At 35.9% G+C, this 21,317-nt stretch overlaps 1 protein-coding gene across 1 annotated transcript in view; it reads left to right on the forward strand.

Annotated features, from left to right (window-relative positions):
* Window positions 1–21,317, forward strand: part of LOC105226264 (heparan sulfate glucosamine 3-O-sulfotransferase 6) — a 174,960-nt gene that overhangs the window by 138,806 nt on the left and 14,837 nt on the right. The window contains exons 5-6 of the mRNA XM_049452354.1: window positions 4,790–5,213; window positions 5,343–5,558. Of these exons, the coding sequence (XP_049308311.1) occupies window positions 4,790–5,213; window positions 5,343–5,558 (640 nt within the window). The remainder of the gene's footprint in view (window positions 1–4,789; window positions 5,214–5,342; window positions 5,559–21,317) is intronic.

Consider the following 21,317-nt stretch of genomic DNA (forward strand, 5'->3'; position numbering starts at 1 on the left):
TAGCTTCTAGCGTATTTGTTTTTGTTATTGCCATTTTCATTCTCATTTTCCAAGCGCCATTCTTGCATTGTACTTGCTGTGCGCTCCTTTAAACTCCTTGTGACCACAAAATGGGGGGAAAAAGAAAAGCGAAATTGCAATGCAGGAATGCTGAGTGTACGCTTACAGCTGTGCCAATGTGTGAGTAAGTGCTCGGTGCCTGTATTGCATAAGTGTCATATAAGTATGTGGCACATGTGTCTTTGCCGCCACATGCCGCTGGATACTTGGCCAGGTTCTACAGGCGCGAACGACTTTATTTCCAGCAGCACATACACACACATATACTTCAGTTGTAGAACTTACTTGCTGCTTCGGCATTGCCTTGGCGTTCGCAAAGCGGCAATTTTTCTACGAATTACTAAGTATACATACATACACGTATACCTCTACATATAACTAAGAAGTGTTTATATGTATGTATATGCTAGCACTATAATTTTATGTCGCCCTCAAGTAGTTCTTCTAGCACTTGCACTATGCCGCCATACACACACGTACGTATTTAGGCACCCACACACTCTAAGAGTTGGCACACTCACACTCACAGACTTGCCACACTCCCACTCACAGACTTACCACACTCTCCTTGCCACCTTTGTAGTAAATATTTTGAAGTTGTTTGTTGAAAGCCTCAACTACGCGCCGCTTGTCTAATTGCTAGTTGCCGTGTCGTTGTAAGTGACTTTTACTCTTCGACGTCAGACAAATTTATATATGTATGTGTATGTGTTAGATAGTTATATCACAGCGTGCACTTCTTTGTAACATACTCAGCTCTACATACATACATACATGCTAGACATTAAACACATTTTAGTCATTAACGTTGCCACACTTAAGCAACACACACACCAGCATAATTACAGGTTGCCACTGTGTGTGTATATGTGTGCATAGTGTGCGCCTCGAGAATTATGTAATTATGATTAAGGCACATTTCACATGTGTGTTTAAGTGCATTCTCCAACTTGGGCAGCAGCATTTCTTTATAGAGTAATTTTAAACCATTAGAAAGTGGTTGGGCCGGCAAGGGGTTGGTATAATGTTTCTAGTGTGTTAACTTTAAATTTAAAATATTATTAAATAACAGGAACATTTATATCAAATATTGAATTTATACACTTCTTTCTCAAGTTAAGTTTAGAAAGGGTGTTATTTTAGACATGAGGTTTTTAAGCAGAAGTGTACGCTAAAATAACTGAAACCACAGTAAGGAATACCAGGATTCGTCTCGGCACTATAGGAGGCTGTCCACTAGGTGGAGTTCTTTCCTCCTTGTTATGAAAGCTTTTCGAGGACGTAGTAGTTCAACCAACTGAAGAAGCACTTGTCTAAAATGGTCCTAGCTCTTGTATAAATTTCCGGTTCTGCCACAAGGAGTCTGAAACTCTAGAACACCTGCTAATAGCACTCTGCAGACGCAGAATAAAGATCTTTTGGCCCAAGTTTCTATATAGGGATTGTGGCTTAACAGAGGGCGCAATAGACCTAAGGTCGCAGTGCAATCCTCATCTATTTATCTTATCTTAAAGATGCAGTAGGTTTGCATAAATTCAGTCGAGATCGCGCCGAATATTTTCTTCCAAGGCGTCAGTCATCTCGTGCTTATCTGAGAAAAGCGAATTCACATAAACCGACAAAAAGTAGTGAAGCGGTGTTGAATTGAACGATCTTAGTGTCACGTTATAGGCGCACGACGCAAGATAATGCGTTTACCAAAGGTTTCTTTCTATAAATTTGTCTCCGCGGGCCCTCCGCTCGAAAAAAGCTTGCATGAGCAAGTCGAAGGTGAAAACGATGATTATTGCCTTTTTTGATAGCCGTGGAGTCGTCCACAAAGAATTCGTTCCACCGAGAAAAACTGTGAATCAAGTCTACTATTGCCAAGTACTCGAAAGATTGCGAAAACGAGTCAACAAGGTGCGCCCAGACATCGCTCGTAACTGGATTCTTCATCAGGACAACGCGCTGTGCCACACCGCCCTCAGCGTGTCCCTGTATTTGGCAACAACTATTTGGTTGCAACAGCCGAATTATTCGCCCGACATGTCACCTTGTAACTTTTTTTTGCTTCCTAAAACAAAATCGGTGGTCAAGGGAACCCATTTTGAGTCGATTACGGACATCCAGGCGGCCGTGACGAGGGTACTCGCTGACATCCCAGTCGAAGCGTTCCAGAAATGTTATGAAGCATGGAAAACGCGCTAGAATCACTGTATAGCTGCCCAAGGGGACTATTTTGAAGGGGATGGCAGAGTTGTAGAATAATTTTCAAATATACGGTTTTTATGGAATCAGTCTCATTACTTAATTGTCATACCTCGTACATGGAATGTAGCCCCGTCTTTTTGGAACCAAAGGTCATACATATCAACATCCTACAATTAAGGCACTAAAAAGTCATTAATTATTTCTTTAAAGCTTTTACCTGTAACTTTATGGCTGTCTTCATTTTTGAAAAAACATTAATGAACTAGACACCCTGTCCATATAGCTGCTCAAACTTTAAATTTTTGAGGATGTAACGACGCCTAAACAATGGCTAAATAACTCAATTCATCACTGAACAAAATTTTCTTATGAAAATCGGGACAGGCTTTTGAGGCCACTGCTGAAAAAGAAGTGTAAAATATGCCTGTACCTCTTGGACTACTCGTAAGTGGTAAGAAATATTCGATCGAATATGTTACGTATACGCCATGACAAAAACATTTAAAAACTCCGTAAATAGTATTAAGAGAGTTTATCTGTTTTTGATAAAACAAAAGAACGGAATTCTCTGTTTGGTATGATATAAAATCATATTCTTCTAAAAATATTGGCCAACGAAAAAAGTTCCAGACATAGAAACTCTTTGAATTAAGTGGAAAAATCAATGCTGCGGATTAGGTATAATACAGCTTTTACACTGCTATGATGAATTTCAATTTAAATTTAAAATCTTATAACAGTTTTGGCAAAATTCTTTTCATTTTCTTTTAAATGCTTCGTACTGCTACAGAGCTTTCAAAGCAAGCCATTCGCCATAAAGCCATATTTCATAAAAGTTCTAGGAATAATAAATTATGAAATAATTAATATTATTAATTAAAAGAACTTCCGCTTTGTTGACTACTTATCTACTTAGCGTGCTCAACTAGTGTGCCTTTATTCTTTATACTCTTTATATATATATACTCCTTCTGTCATCGATCTTCTATCACCTTGACATTAAAATGACAAATCAGTTTCAAACCGAAATGGAAATATCTTGCGGCAAAGTTTTTATTATATATGTATATTCGTTCACCCGTGTGTTCACTTTCAAATCGCGTATTTCATTTAAATCCCGAATGTCTTCAATTATGTCAATCAACAAGCACACATATAAAGCCAATTAATTAACCAAATGGATTTGAGTTTATCTGCGAAACTTTTAGCTGTTTGAAAGCCAATGCGGACAAATGCATACACGCAGAGATATTGAATATACATATACATAATAATACGTATACTTGCAGAGTATTAGGGCAAGTTGAATTGTTGGAAGAAAAAAATTATATAAAATATATTTGAAATGTAAAAAGTTACAGTTTTTGCGTAACCATAGAATATGTATCACTACTCTTAAAGCGCAATTTTAATAAGAAATTAAAAAAAACAATCGATTTTTGTCTTATTTCGATAAGTTATACTTATGGATACAACATACTAAACCTTTAAATCAGCGTTGTCCACGGCCTATGCGCACAATAGCGCACGGACAATGCCAGACACCTCACACCAACATGTCGCGACAAGTGTCTGTGAAAGCACGATTGTGCTACTGTATTCAACTTCGTAGGCAATCAAAGCAGAATTTTGCGATCAGTTGACGCTAGAATAACCAACACAAACATAACGTACACACAGTCACGTTGGACAACACTGCTTTAAATCGATATCTCAAATAATTTTTGTGTTCCAATTATTTTTTAATTCTGTAAATAACATTTTTCGAATTTACTCCGTTGATTACTCGGAGACAAATGATCACTAACTATCAAAAATTTTTAATGCAATGACCACCAGGTTGTTGATTGAAGGCCGGTATGACTACACCAGTGTATGAGCTTTTGTTTTAACCCCTTAAAAAATCGCGTGTAACTGGAAATTTATATATTTTCAAGCTTTCTAAATTTTCAATCAAATCCTATATAACAAAAATTAAATTACACACCCTAATACACATCACAACTTGTCTAATTCATACAAATGCGCATATTCAAATGAGGATACACCAACCTACTTCACCTGCTGTCATTTGGAATGATAATAGTGACTTTCGGTTCTTAATAGAATTAATGACAGCTCGATAGCATTGAAGAGCATAGATTAATAAGTCATTAATATAATGGAAGCGCATCGACTGGTAAATAATATACATGTGTACTTCTGAATACATGCCGATTTCAATTAATTAACATGTTTATAAAGGAGGAATATAGCAAAATTATAGGTATAACTGGCACTGTCATGCATTAAAATAGCATAGGAGCTTGAAAGCTTTGAGGGCTGAAGTGTTGTTTAAGATAAAAAAAAGTTAAAGTTATTATTCTAAAATTATCAGCTTTAAGTTTAGCCACTTAGGATTATATAATACATATAATTATAATTATAGCACACTCCTTCATTACTCTAAAAGTACCCAATGGTTCCTGCCTAAATAATAAATTTATTATTCCTCGACAACTTAACTAATTTCCACACTCATTTACTCTCTTTTCAGATGGTTACCAAAATCTGCAATGCGGCCAGTGGGGCCTGACGCCTCGCACACCGACTGCATACTGGTTGTTGGTGTCTCCCGTCCGAAATTAGCTGTAGTCTTTCTAACAGTTATGTTAATATCACTATTCCTCACCTTTCATGTACTCTACGATAGCGCCGTATATAATATACAAGCAGCACAAGTCCTCACCGAACGCCATCGGCTACGTTTGCTGAGCAGTGCGGGCGGTAGTGGTGGCGGTAGCGCTGGCGCTAATAACATCAACAATAATCATTTGCCGGAATTCATCAAACCCGCCGCGGCGGCTGTGGCTGCGGCAGCAGCTTTGGCTGCTGTACCCTCCTCGAATCAGATTAGTCATCCAATGGTGTTTCCTTCGAACCGTGTGCATTTTCCGAAAACGAGCCGACGACTGCCGCAGGTAAAATAATAATTTTAAATTTTGGTTAGTTATTTTAGTTATTAAATATTTTTTGTTTTTAATTCTGAATTTTGTAAAATTTTTCACTATAATTGATTTTTTTTATTTTTTCAATTATCTATTTTTCAGGCTCTCATTATCGGCGTTCGAAAGTGTGGCACACGCGCTCTCCTAGAAATGCTGTATCTTCATCCTCGCATACAAAAAGCCGGTGGTGAAGTTCACTTCTTCGATCGTGATGAGAACTACATGAAGGGTTTGGAGTGGTATCGCAAGAAAATGCCACACTCGTTTCGTGGACAAATTACGATCGAAAAGAGTCCCAGTTACTTCGTGTCGCCAGAGGTAAGTATTAGAATGTTAAGAAGCTAATTACAGATTTTCATTTTTTTGAAGCAAAGCAAATTGTGTGCAGATTTCATGGTTGCCAAAAGAGAAATTAAAAGGGAATTTCAAAATAATGTCTTCTCTTTATTTTTTATTAGTCAAATCTCAGTTATATATAGAACAATTTTTTGAAGCTTTACCAAAGTAATAGCTAATAGTTTGGCATTTTATTATTGTCAACACTCAAACTCGGTTAATCAATTATAACTGCACCACCTTCTCACCTATGTTGCCACATTTTTGCTACTGTCGCTTTGTTGCGTCTTTCATATATTCTCTTTATTCCCCCCTTGCGAAGTTTATTTGCGCAGTTCGTTATTTCTCACCAAACTTTTCATATGCGAATATTAAAACTATACTTTTTCTCCCTTATTGATTTCTTTTGGGTATTTCGAACTGCTAGAAAAGTTTCTACTAATTGAGAAAAAATTGTCTAATTGTTTATGATTTCTGTGTCATTTATAGACGCAATCGCTCTGTGGAAAATTGTGCAAAAAGTTTTTCATAGTTGACAACTACTATTTATAGTATTTATATAGAGCAGTATTGATTTGACCTTTATCACTTTAGTTACCTTTTAGCTAAATGGGGCGAAGTTTATGGAGAGAAAAAGTGTTAAATGAGTTTATTATTTTCGTATTGGGGATAAAAATAGGGCAGGCAGCATAAATCTAATAAACGTGGGAAATAAAAATAAATTAAAAGAAAAACAAGTAAGGAAGGCCTAAGTTCGGGTGTCACCGAACATTTTATACTCTCGCATGATAAAGTGATAATCGAGATTTCATTATCCGTCAGGGACCGGAAATAAGAGTTATTTTACAATTTTTAATAAAAAAAGTCATACGTAAAGGAACATCGTAGAAAAGTTTTGTTTACACCATCATGATTTTTAGGTGAACTATATGCGAAATATTGTATGATTTTTAAATTTTGATTTTTATATATTTAGATCAAAAATAAAAGTTATTTTTGATTTCTATTTTTTTAGATCAAAAATAAAAGTTATTTTTGATTTTTATTTTTTTAGATCAAAAATAAAAGTTATTTTTGATTTTTATTTTTTTTAGATCAAAAAATAAGAATTATTTTTGATTTTTATATTTTTAAATCAATAATAAAAATAAATTCAAAATTTGTGGCATAATATGTTTCTTAATTTCTGTTAAGCTTTAAAGTAAAACTAAGGTGTACGGTTATAATAACAGCAAAAAATAAATAAATAAAAATTTTGAATTGATTTTTATTATTGATTTAAAAATATAAAAATCAAAAATAATTCTTATTTTTTGATCTAAAAAAATAAAAATCAAAAATAACTTTTATTTTTGATCTAAAAAAATAAAAATCAAAAATAACTTTTATTTTTGATCTAAATATATAAAAATCAAAAATAACTCTTAATTTTTGATTTTTTCGATAAAAGTCATAAGAGTTACGGTCCCTGATTTTGGTTCATAATGTATATATTGTATTATACAGAGAAGGAATCAGATGGAATTCAAAATAGCGTTATATCGGAAGAAGGCGTGGTTGTGAACCGATTTCGCCCATATTTCGTACATATTATCAGGGTGTTAAGAAAATATTATATACCAAATTTCATTGAAATCGGTGGAGTACTTCCTGAGATATGGTTTTTGGTCCATAAGTGGGCGACGCCATGCCCATTTTCAATTTTTAAAACAAGCCTGGGTGCAGCTTCCTTCTGCCATTTTTTCCGTAAAATTTAGTGTTTCTGACGTTTTTTGTTAGTCGGTTAACGCACTTTTAGTGATTTTCAACATAACCTTTGTATGGGAGGTGGGCGTGGATTTTATCCGATTTCTTCCATTTTTGAACCGTATATGGAAATACCTGAAGGAAACGATTCTGTAGAGTTTGGTTGACATAGCTATAGTAGTTTCCGAGATATGTACAAAAAACTTAGTAGGGGCGGGGTCACGCCCACTTTTCCAAAAAAATTAAATTAAGATATGCCCCTCCCTAATGCGATGGTTTGTGCCAAATTTCACTTTAATATCTTTATTTATGGCTTAGTTATGACACTTTATAGGTTTTCGGTTTCCGCCATTTTGTGGGCGTGGCAGTTGGCCGATTTTGCCCATCTTCGAACTTAACCTTCTTATGGAGCCAAGAAATACGTGTACCAAGTTTCATCATGATATCTCAATTTTTACTCAAGTTACAGCTTGCACGGACGGACGGACGGACAGACAGACATCCGGATTTCAACTCTACTCGTCACCCTGATCACTTTGGTATATATAACCCTATATCTGACTCTTTTAGTTTTAGGACTTACAAACAACCGTTATGTGAACAAAACTATAATACTCTCTTTAGCAACTTTGTTGCGAGAGTATAATAATGAGTCAAAATTAGACATTGAATTAGCTGGGTTCTATCGAAATTATGGTGTGTTGTAGAGAATATTTCGAAAAGTCTGATTGTTTTTTGTTTTTATGTTTTCTTAATATTTTTTCTTAATAATATTATTGATTATAATCAATAATTATTGTATTTAAGTGAAATTGATTAATTTTCTAACTGTTTCTCATTTCCATTGTTGGATAAAATAAACGAGAACTTTTCATAAACAATTTTTGGGATATCCTTCAGCGAATGTTGTTTTATCTGTTCGGCTGACTGAAAACGTGTTTCACTTGGCCAAATCTGGTAAATACGGTGGTTGATCGATGCTATTTATTGCGTTTGTAGCTTTAAATTTGGTCTCATTCGTAGCTTGATGCGATGGTGCATCCATGAATTATTCTTCCTCAATTCAGGCCATTTTCGACGGATGTTCTCATATAAACGGCCAATAGAAATCGATAGAAATGTCGAGCTCTCTTGCCAGCTTTCTTACAATTGCCTGACGATTTTCAAGCTCATATTCCTCACTTTTTTAATATTTTAATCAGTTCAAGAGGTCGAAAGTCGCTAAAAACGAGGCATATCTTGAACGATCTCTCGACCGCTCCTATTAAATATCATTTATGTGGGGAATTTAAATTAAAATTTCCGGGACCTTTTTGTCACAATGTATAAAATAATATATGGGTTCGTCGCATTGAGTCACAATATTCGTATTTCAATAGAAGAAGTTTTTTTACTACATATGTATGTTGATATACATTCCCATGAAGTACGAGAAAGTTTTTAGGTGGGTATAAAGCAATATTTTAATAATTAAAAAAAGAGATCTTTAAGGAGCCGTACATTAATATTTTAATGAAATTAAATGTTTGAACAGATGGCAACCCTTTTCTGAAAATATTATCAACTATAATTCATTCCAAATTATTTAGTTTTATTCTTATGTTAGAATAGAACGTTTCGTCAATAATTTCACTGAAATTAAAATATTTAAACAAGTGGCAACCTTTTCCGAAAATGTTATCAACTACAAGCTGGCATCATTTTTAAGTTCCTTCCTTCCACAAATTAAAATTTTCACTAACTTATTCACGGATTTGTTATCACTACTCTACATATACACCTATAGAATAAGCACTGCATTAGTATTCTGCATTTAATTTAAGTTTCGCCACCATTTTAGTGCAGATAACACACAGCTCTCACCTCACTTGTGCCATGTCTACTCTGTTCAATCCAACGTAATCATTTTGGAGCAACAACTGGCGATCCATTCACAATCTGCGCTGTCGAAATTTCACGCTTTAATATTTCAGTTTATAATTAAAAATATTTTCTGCCAACTTGATTGTAAAAGCTGCTGCAAGTCAAGCAAAGAGCTTAAATGAATATACAAGCGTAAACACAAATACAAATTGAAGCACCAAGCTGCGCGGGTAAGGGGAGGCGATGCGAGTGAGCAACACGTTTGAAATTCACTGACCAACAGCATTTAAAGCGGCCACAATCATTGGCGCAGGGGGAGCAGCGAATATATGTGGAAGCGAGATTGTTAGTGTGCGAGGAGTGCAACACACACTGGCGCCGGCTTGTATGCTATAAATTGCACTTTGCGAAAGAGCTGCATTTGTAGAGTGTATGTGAACTCTTATATTTGTGTGTGTGCGCCGATGTATGCTCAAAGTGTCTGTTGCATGCATCATTAAAAATGAAACGAAAATTGCTGACTTAACTGGACAACAGTGCTGGGAGAGATAGAAAAAACGCACACACACACATACACTCATATGAAAGCACATGCTTGCGTCATATACATATATACATCCATGTGTTTGTTAACCGTTACGCTAAAAGTGCAGTCCACTGGCTGTGAGTTAGTGAGCGCGAGTGGATGCCCGGCAACTGGTTGGCATGGGCGTTTACAGAAAATTACACAGAACACAAAAATTCAGTTAAAAGGGAATTTCAAATGCGCACACACCTACACACACACAGGCACATACACAATCGCATATTTATATAAATATTAACTCTGCTGAAATGCAACAGCAACTAAAACAGCCAGGCAGCTCTATGAAAAGTGGCAGACACAGCATCGAGACAATAAGGAAAAATAAACGAGAAACAAGCAAAAATAAAACGAAATTACCGCGCTGAGTGCCATAGCGAGAGCGTGCATAAATTCTACTTATGTGTACACATATATAAATATTTATACATGTATTTGTGTATTTTTATATGAGCTCCGAAGCTCATAAAAAATATCATCTGTTAGCAATAGGAGCTTCAAAGTTTTTTGCCGCCGCTGTCCATTTGCGGCGCAAAAATTGAATTAACACAAATAAAGCACTTATTCACTAAGGGCGAAATGGCTGAGTGCATTGCGCACTTTTCGTCAAAAGCACATATATTTTCATTCAACATATTGCTTTAAAAATTTTAAATGCACACACTATACTAAATTACTTTAACACATGCAAACACACCCACATACATATGCATAAAGCAATTTTATTCAGCTGTGAATGCTTTTAAAATTTAAGAAGTGTGTGAATGTAATCACATTTAAAAGTGGAAGATAACGGTTTATATGCTCTTTAGTAGCGTAAGCGTTAATAATTGGTCTCGAGTGTGGACTAAGTTCTTTGGAAAAAGTTGTGTGCTCGTCGACGTTGAACTTTATCTTCATCAAAATTGGTATAATAATGTAAAGTAAGCACAACAACCTGAAAATTCTAACCTTGTTGGTGATCCAGGTGTTCTCTTGTATATATATATGCACTGATTTAATAGTTTCTGCCAATAACTATCCGCTATTAGAATGTGCTACGACTGTTTGTTTGGTGACAGAAGATATTTCGTCTTGCCCTGATTCACTACAAGACCCATTTGCTTTTCTTCCTTATCGAATCCAGAGAAAGCAGAACTAAATTCGCGGTTGTTGAGGTCAATGATATCAATATCATCTGGCGTAGGACAGCAAGTAGTTATAAAGGGTGATTTTTTAAGAGCTTGATAACTTTTTTTTTAAAAAAAACGCATAAAATTTGCAAAATCTCATCGGTTCTTTATTTGAAACGTTAGATTGGTTCATGACATTTACTTTTTGAAGATAATTTCATTTAAATGTTGACCGCGGCTGCGTCTTAGGTGATCCATTCGGAAAGTCCAATTTTGGGCAACTTTTTCGAGCATTTCGGCCGGAATAGCCCGAATTTCTTCGGAAATGTTGTCTTCCAAAGCTGGAATAGTTGCTGGCTTATTTCTGTAGACTTTAGACTTGACGTAGCCCCACAAAAAATAGTCTAAAGGCGTTAAATCGCATGATCTTGGTGGCCAACTTACGGGTCCATTTCTTGAGATGAATTGTTGTCCGAAGTTTTCCCTCAAAATGGCCATAGAATCGCGAGCTGTGTGGCATGTAGCGCCATCTTGTTGAAACCACATGTCAACCAAGTTCAGTTCTTCCATTTTTGGCAACAAAAAGTTTGTTAGCATCGAACGATAGCGATCGCCATTCACCGTAACGTTGCGTCCAACAGCATCTTTGAAAAAATACGGTCCAATGATTCCACCAGCGTACAAACCACACCAAACAGTGCATTTTTCGGGATGCATGGGCAGTTCTTGAACGGCTTCTGGTTGCTCTTCACCCCAAATGCGGCAATTTTGCTTATTTACGTAGCCATTCAACCAGAAATGAGCCTCATCGCTGAACAAAATTTGTCGGACGTAAAGCGCGAAACACATTTCGAACCGAACACTGATTTTGGTAATAAAATTCAATGATTTGCAAGCGTTGCTCGTTAGTAAGTCTATTCATGATGAAATGTCAAAGCATACTGAGCATCTTTCTCTTTGACACCATGTCTGAAATCCCACGTGATCTGTCAAATACTAATGCATGAAAATCCTAACCTCAAAAAAATCACCCGTTACATAGAATAATTTTGATAAAATATTTGTCAACGATTTGAGTTATATTCACACATTTTCCAAATCTTTTTAACAAAATAAACCTTCATCGAAACACATAGTCCCTTTAGGTTAGGTTAGGTTAATCAGAATAGGCCAATAAGCCGCGCATAGACCAATTTGATCTATTGCGATTCCAGATGAAGTCAACTTGCTAAATCCAAGAGGAGTAGTCATTGTTAAGATACTAGCGCTTGACGCGAGTTTTAACACAGTCTGTCGATATATCCTCCAGTGTATTATACTGTGGAGACACCAGATGCCTCCGTTTTTTCTCCGTCTATGTAGATGTCAAATAGCTTCTGATCCAGCGTTGTATAGCAGAATCAACACCTATTCACTGGATACTGTTCAGAATAGATTCCGTAAAGACGTTGTTGAATGCTCCAGAAATGTCCAGGTATGCTCCAAGAGCGTATTTCTTATATTCAAGAGCCCTTGTAAGTATACCAGTGTATAGAGTGCAGTCTCTACTGATCTGCCCTGAGCGTCCAAGATTTTCTCTAAAGTTTTTAGCAGTTGGGTTTATAGGCCTAAACTCTTTTGAGTAAGTTGGGTTGTTCCTACCGGCCTTCGTTATGAAAGCTACCCTAGCTTCTCTCCATGAGTGTGGAAGGCTGAACTTCAAGCATCCCCTAAAAATCGCCTTACTGGTACGGATAGACAAAGTGAATTTTGCAGCATTGCTGGAATGATTCCGTCCCTAAGAGGAGATTTGTATGGATCGAATGAGCACATTGCTCATTCTACTTAATTCTCCGTAAAGATGTGTTCGAGAACGCTGGAAGCAGGTAGGACTTACCGCGTCGTTACAGCCTGGAAAATGCACATTGAGTAGGCCTTTCAATGAGTACAGTAGCAGTAGACCAGGTGAGGCGGGTTTTTGGATAATCGTTTCCTAAGTCTCGCCACCTCCTAGGTCTTTTAAAATCCACTACAAACGCTTTTCCAGGATTCTTGCTTTGTGCTGCGCACCAAATTCCTGCAGTTCCTTAAGAGGTCTTTACATTCGTTCCAACAGTCCTCGGTTTCTGCTAGCTTGGCCCAGTTGAAGCATTTCCGTACTTTGCGTATGCACGACCTAAGATCCTTGTTCCACCAAGGGGGCTTCATTTTGTGCTGCGGTCGCAGCGTAGGGCATGCGTAATGAAAAGCTTTATTTAGGGCATATAGTCACGCCTTTTTCAAGCACTTTATGTGAATCTTGCTTAATATTATCTACGTGAAGAGATCCTAATATGTATTCATAGGATTTTACCTAACCTTGTTCTTGATCTTTGTGTCCCTTTAGGTGAAAAAACTCAATTTTTGCATCATTTTTAAAATCAAAATAATCGAAAGTTTTTGCAAAAATATTAAAAATTTTTAGAGACCGTGGTTGCTGTTCGAGTTTCTTGAAGATTGTAGTTTATCTAATGTGAAAAAACCTTCACCAGTGAAATAGTGTTTGATTTTATGATTTAAAAAAAAATTGCGTTTAGGATTTTTTACAACAATTCCCATGTCATTTCCCGTTTTTATTTTCCAAAAACTTTTTTTCAGCTTCAGTGGGTTCCCTTATAAAATGATAGCTTTAACTATTCTGACATGTTAGGAAATAATATTGTGTTAGTGTGAAGAGTAAGTCGCAATTTGTTGGCCATAAAACTCCATTCGCACCAAATTTGTGAACTTCAGGTGTAAAAATCTTGGTGTATGGTGCGATCCGGCTATAAAAACCAATGATGTGAAAATACAAGGTGCGTTCCAAAGTAAACAGGACTTAGAAAACAGAACGCTTTCCTATCATCAGCAAATGTTATTTCGAAAAGGAAAAAGTCGCAGGGTGCCATATCAGGTGAATGCAGGAAGTGGTTAATGGTTAAAATGTGATTTTTGGTCAAATAATCGTCCTTCGAGTATTGGATTCTAAGCAATTTTTGGTCGTCAGTCAATATGTGCGGAACAACCCTTGCACACATCTTTCGTAAGCCCAAATGTTCGGTCAAAATGCAATAAATCGATGTTTTGGAGATGTTCAGTTCCATTTTCATGAATTTATATGATGATTTTGGCTGGTTTATGAATTCACACACAGTTTCCATGGAATTTCCGGTTATGACGGATTTTGATTGGCCCACATGAAAACGTTGAAATCATTCGTGCACTGTGCTACGGGATAAGCAATCATCGCCAAAAACCTGTTTCATCAATTGAAACGTTTCGGTAAAAGTTTTACCCATTTTAAAACCAAATTTAATGTTGGCTCTTTGTTCGAAGCTCATTTTCGCACCGTTGTTTGGGTTATACTGACACTTAAAGCGCAATAACTTCACTTCAAATACATAAAATGTCATTCTCACTGAACAATCGATAAATATAGCAGATTCTAACGCACCAGTCCACATATAAATGACGCCAACAGGGGGCGTTAGATTCAAAAATTCCTGCTTACTTTGGAACGCACTTTGTATAACATAGAAAAGAAATGTATGGTGAACTCTTGAAATGAGATCGCTTTGGTAAACTTCGGCCGTTTAAAAACCTTCATGTTAACTATAAAATTGAGGGATGGAGTTCAAACGAAGAATCTGTGTAGCTGAAGTGCGCATTTCTAAACCCTGATGTTTTATACAAAAAAAAACATGTCCCATTCAATGATTTCTTACCACACGTTGTAAACAAAAATGTTGAAATCATCCCATAGCTCCCTAATATAAGCTTAACTTTGTTACATTGCCTTTATATAAATTTCGCATAGCTCACATAAAGACGCGACTTCGCACGCTCCATACATCTAATATCAGAAGCAAACAATTTTAGCTGATGTAGCGTGTTGGCTGAGTGTTGATGCTCGCGCATATCAATTTCTTTACAATCTGGCAGCATGTAAAACGCTCGCTTCTCGAAATAGTAAATTGAAAGTGATGCAGATAAATTTCGCATCAAATGAAGTCATGAAATTGATTGAAAATACTACAAAAGGATCTTCTAAGGGCTTCATCAAAGACTTAGAAACGCACATGTCAATGTAGAAGCTTATATGATATACAGGGTAATTGAAGAGGGTGTGCCTCTTTGCATAAAGATTCATTGCTTATTTTGGTTAAACGAATTGGAAGAAACATTTTTGAGGATATTGTAAAGCTGGGAAAGCTCTCATTTGTTGACACAAAAACTTTGAAGAGCACCTTTGATGATTTTTCTTGTGACATTATTTTCCAATGCAAAATACCTTACCATCTACGCACCCTGTATATGTGCAGCAGTGGCTTAAAGCAATGCACCCGTTAGCAACGAATGTCAAATAGTTGTTGCTACGTGCGTCAGACAGTGCTTAGCTAACTGAATAGTCACTCAGTGTCAGATGATATCTAGTGGAAGCAAATATATGTTGGATGTCAGTTTAATGAACTACTCACAACGGAAAGTGGAAAACGTTGTCGGTAAAAGCCACAGCCGGAGCCGGAGCAAGGGCATAAAGTTGTGCGGGCACACAATTTGGTCACACATCTATTACGCAAGCACCAGCTACTGGTTGAAGCGTTCATTAGTCGCGTATGTTGCATACTGCCCACCTCAACTCCCTGCCAGCAGTCGCTCACTGTTGTCAAGTTGCTGCGTACGCTGATGGTGTGCAGAAGCGATGACTTGCTTAACGCAGCTTGCTTAGCGAGTGGCTAAACTTTGTTGAACGCTGCCATCGCTCAAACCCCACTAACGGTGCATTTATGCAACACAACTGCCATGTCGTGACAGCCATGAAATTGCAAAGCTCAGAAGTATAAAAAATTTATTATATTCTAAAACTTTGCTGGGTGGGGCGCAGTCGAGTGCCGTGTGGCAGCCCCAAAGCTGTTGCATTTTGCCGTGGCGCTGTGCTCTTGCTAGTGGCTTGACTTAGTTTTGCGAATGTCATAAATCTTCATTAATATGATTATTAATATTTATTGTCGAAGCTGTTGCTGCTTGAGTGCCAAAAATAATGCAACTGAACACCCCTTGATTGTGCGCCTTTAAAGTTTTCATTTTGTCGTGAAAAACTTCGAATTTATGCATTTCAGTCTCGCAAGTCGGCTTTCATCGCGTGATTGATGAGCTTGACGGTTGCTCAATATTATTGATATGCTATGCAAGCGGTTGTTCATATTTTTGGTTTCGGTTGTAGAAGGAATTTTCTCAGTATTATAAGCTTTATTTAAATAATTAGCAAGCGTTTTAATTAAGAGCTTAAGATTTTTACGATAACTAGATCAGATAGTTTTATCGAGCTCAAAACCAGAATTCATATTGAAATAGATAATGTAGAATTTTGTTTTTAAAGGATGAAAAAACAAACAATTCAGCGTTGAGTCCAATTTTCGATGACTCATTCGAACATTTCGACTGGTAAATGGCTAATGACACGCGTGATATTTTGCTTCAAGGCCTCAATCGCCCATAGACCGAAGTGATGTCGCTTGGGAAGGTTGAGCGGCTTCAGTTCTTTCAAAACCTGTATGTTGGACGCTCCACACGTCAGTCCGAGTTTCTGCAAACGATGCCAAATCAGCTCTACACGGTCTTCGTGTACTTTCTCAGCTACGGCAGCCTTATTTTCTCCGCTACAAGCTGGACGTCATCTATTTTAATGAATTTTTTCCCATAATAAATTCTGGCTCTCAAGATGAATGAATGACGATTATGTTAACCATATGTTGAGTGAAGCACGCGAAACATATTCTTTACAGAAAGTGAATTTTCGTAATAAGGTTGAATGATTTGTAAAATTTATTCAGTCTTAAGTCTTTAAGAATGAAATGCCAAACAATACTGAACAAAAATAGCATGATCATCCGATATTTTTAAGCTCCGAGATTGAAAACAAGTCAAGGTGGACTATATCTGATAAATAACCAAACAGTTGTTTGAGAACAATAACATATAACTACTAAAATGTACTGAGTCATTCCATTAGAATTGTGATAGCTTCTGCTATCTCTCTAAATATTGGAAATAGAAAATATTGACATGGTTATGGATCATTCGAATATGGAGGATAGGTCGGTGAGAGAAATCCGTTTTCCGTCAAAAACTCGTGCCCTTTCGGTCTTCCTTTGATGCATGGTGAACAAAACGAGCACAAACTTTTCTTTCACCTGGTATATTATGTAATCCCTCATGCAACATTCTCGTAATCAAACTTAAAAAACTCTTTTCAGGGTAATGAAAAAAAAGACAATATGAACTCTTTATAATTCGAAATGGAAGAGCCGATTTGTTTGGTAGTGGCACTTCGAAAACAAAAAGGCTTTTTTAAGAGGCTTCAATTCCCAACAATTATCAATCACTGCGAATTAAATACGTTTGAAAAAGTAATGCAACTTTAAACTGGCTTTGACTATGAAAACAAATAATGAAAAAATATAAATTTTATTTATTGAAAGTTTAATGCACTGCTTCTGCTTGTAAAATATAAATCCTCTCATTTGCCACATAAAATAAATAAAAAATCAGTCCGATTTACAAAAGATCGGATTATTATTTGTAGCTGTAAAATTGAAATTGCTTCAATATATTTTCATCAAATAATTATTGGTTGAAAACCACAATTTTTTGAATTTTTCGTTTAAATTAAATGAGGGTACTTATAAATCTCTACACACAAACGCACATATAACCGAATATTACATCTATAAGGCAGAAGGTATTACTGTGCAAATATGAATTCTCACGCGTGAACGCTTAAAATTAATGCCGAATCCCAAGCGTGACATATTCTTGATTTATTTGTCATACATTGCGGCATAATCAACTCCGTTATTTAGTGCAGCGATGCATATCGCATCAATTTTGCGCGCGCAGATACTGTTCTACATATTGACGTTGGTGTTGCTATGAATTTATCTCTTAAATTGCATATGTGTGTGTGAATTTTTTGTAATCAACACAAAGTTATTGATTGGTAAATGTGAAAGCGTTGTAATTGCTGGCAATCCGCGTTGGTTTAATTAAGCTGAAAATGAAAATGTTCACATGCACCAATCTGTACTTTTTATTGGTTGCCACAATGCATGGGAATCAGTGAAATTTTCCGCTGTAAATTCATGAATTATTGCAATTGCCACACTTGTAATTTACAATAATTTACCATGAGAAAATACAATAAAAGAACATTTTGATATTTCGAGGATATTTTAATTTAAAATTTAAGTCCAAATTTGATTGATTTTTGAGAAGGTTTAAAGCAACAAAAATCACACATGCTAAATTCCTCAATATACTAAGTCGAGGAAGTCTTTTCGTATTTCTATACAAACTCAAATTTTTTATATTTATAATGAAGTTTAATGCACCAAAAATGTAGCATTTTGGTCCACCACTTTCGCCATTTTTTTGCTGGAGACATAATTCCATCAGTGTAAAACTTTCTCGGCGAAAAACTGCGACAAGTAATTCAAGGCTTCTCATGAAGCCAACTTTACTCTATTGAGGGAGTTCTGTATTTATCGAAACAAAAGGTAGTACGATGCTGCAAGGTCAGGGCTATATGGTGGATGCATTAAAACTTCCCAGCTCTCCCAGTTTTTGCCAAGTCATAAAAGATTTTTAGGGTCTCCTGATGAGTACGAAGCGATTTCTGCTGATCAGTTTTGACCATTTTTTTCGTTTGCTTGCTTCAATCTCATTAGTTGTTGACAGTAAAATGTAGAATCAGTCGTTCGACCAGGCTGGAGCAGCTCATAGTGGATGATTGCTTTCCAAGCCCACCAAACATTCAGCATAACCTTTCGAGACGTCAATCCTGGCTTTGCGACTGTTTGTTGAGCTTTACCACGCTTGGACCATGATCTTTTTCGCACATTATTGTCATATTTGATCCACGTTTCGTCTACTGTTACCATTGGCTTCAGAAATGGTTCGATTTCATTTCGTTTCAGCAAAGAATCGCAGATGCTGATTCGGTCTATTAAATTTTTCACAAACAACTCATGTGGTACCCAAACATAGAGCTTCTTTTTGTAGCCAATCTTTTTTTAAATGGTTCAAAACCGTGTGATGGAAATGTTAAGTTCTTTAGCGATGTCATAGTTGCTTATGTGTCCTGGTCATTCTTTTCCATAATTTCAACGACTTTTTCAATGATAAGTCGACCAGAGCGAGGTGCATCTTTCACATCGAAATTTCTTGAACGGAAGGGAGCGAACCATTGTTGTGCTACACGAGCTGATACAGCATCGTCTCCGTAAACTTCACAAATATCATTGCTGGCTTTCGTGGCTTTCTTCCCTTTTTTATACAAAAATTTCAAAATATAGCGAATTTTTTCATTATTTTCACTAATTTTTTTTTTTAACTTTCTTGAATCTAATTTTTTGGTTAAGAGAAAACCTTTCGAACATTATAATGTGATTGGTCGCATTGGAGACATACGGCTGCAACGATATCTATTGACAAAATACGAAAAAACTTTTTCGACTATCCAATATTAATTTAATTTTTTATTTTCTTCACCTCAGTACCTTAGAATCCGAGGACTCTTGTTTTTGCATTTCCTGAGAATATTTACCATAATAATATATTATATATATAGTATGTACTTTTTCAATCAGCTTACATTTCGACGTGAGAATTTTTGAGTGAAAATTAGTATTTTTTTTAGATTTTATGTCGAAGTAACGGTTTCTATTTCTTTTCCCGTCTCTATATTGTCCTTAAATTATTTTCCTACTATAAATTTCTTTCTATTCTTATCATTTTCAAAACTTTCAGCACTAGTCTACAGGTACAAAGTCCACTTAAATTCTTCGAAACCAATTTTTAATATCATTTTGATGTTATACAAGTATAATATCGAAATTGCCATCTAAATCACTTTGGATTTCTGCATATTTTTCATTTTCTGTCTTTGTGAAGATATACCACGCCAGAAATCACATTTTGAGCGTGGAAATGACAAACTCTATTAAATAAACATATCTCCTTCAGCTTTGAAAATTCATCATAACCTTAATTATCTATAAAAATGTGTATTGTTATCACAAAACAATAAAAATATGAAATTAAAATTTGAAATCGATTATTTTGCTTTAAAATAAATAAAATGCCATCAAAGTGTTTTTGAAACTCTCTTGTTTAATCCTATTAAAAGTTAAACTTTAAAACTTAATTTTTGCTATTTTCAATTGCATGCATTGCTCTTTAAAGCTTTTAATATTCAAATAAAAGTAAGTAAGAACAACTCAATAGAAGTGCTTAAATTTAATTCAATACAAAAATTCCAATTAACAGAAAAGAACAATTGAAAGCTGGCAGATATTCAAGAAACTTCACCATTTCTTACTGTTTCTACGGTTGCGTGCACAAAATGCAACAAAAAAGTGGTTTTTGGCAAATATGAAAATATTTAGAATAAATGAAAATATGCTGAAATATGGCTGTGAATAGAAATTGTAAAACAATAGCTTTGAGCAAATTAAATAAATAAAATATGAATGAGCAATGTCTCAGATATTTCCGGCACAAGCCATATTGCAACAAATATTTCGCATTTAACGAGGAAGTTGACATACCTAAGTACATAGATATATATGTTATTTGTGTGGTCATAAGCAGATAAATATAAACTTACATATACATACTTCTTCAAATCGAATATATATTAAAATATACTCATCAAATGAGTAAATAGTGGAAGGAAGTTTGTTATAATTTCTGTTTAATATTTTATACTTCGGGATTTGGCAACCCTATTATTGCAATCTGGCAAATCACAAAATTATCATAAAATTAAATATTTTTGATGTCATACATACTAAAAACCTTTTGAAATATGAGCGCTTTTGTGTGCAATGACTTAAAATACTCATCCCGGCCAAAAACTAGAATTCAATCGCAAATATTTTCTCGCGACTATTTTTTACATACTTCGACCTCGATTAACTGATCAAGAGTGTATGGATGAACATAATTCAACTTTTGACAAAGAAGCTCTATCAAGAGCCACTGTTTATCGATCAATCGAGGTCGCAAATTACTTCAAGACGAATTTCGCGAAGGTCGTCCGAAATCAGGTCAATCGTGAGTGTGAGACAACTATGGGCATTAGTGGGACTAGAATTTTTTTCAGGAGATGGAAAATGCCTTTCGCATCACCAGTGCTGTCCTCATGGCAACGGTATGTGCCACTTGCAGGTCACTAAAACCCCTCTCTCTAAGAAAACGCGGCCTACTCTGGCCCGCACTTGCATTACTTCAGATAGGCGCTCCATTTTTCTCATTGAGAGGAAATTTACATCTGCTTATCTGCATCCAAGTCCGGCTTTTTGCTGCATAGCAAGTTTACTGAGAATTTGTGGCTAATCTCCCAGTTTGCTACACTCTCCAGCATTACGCTGATTAAAT

The sequence above is a fragment of the Bactrocera dorsalis genome, chromosome 3, assembly GCF_023373825.1.
Source record: "Bactrocera dorsalis isolate Fly_Bdor chromosome 3, ASM2337382v1, whole genome shotgun sequence".
In the NCBI taxonomy this organism is placed as follows: Eukaryota; Metazoa; Arthropoda; class Insecta; order Diptera; family Tephritidae; genus Bactrocera; species Bactrocera dorsalis.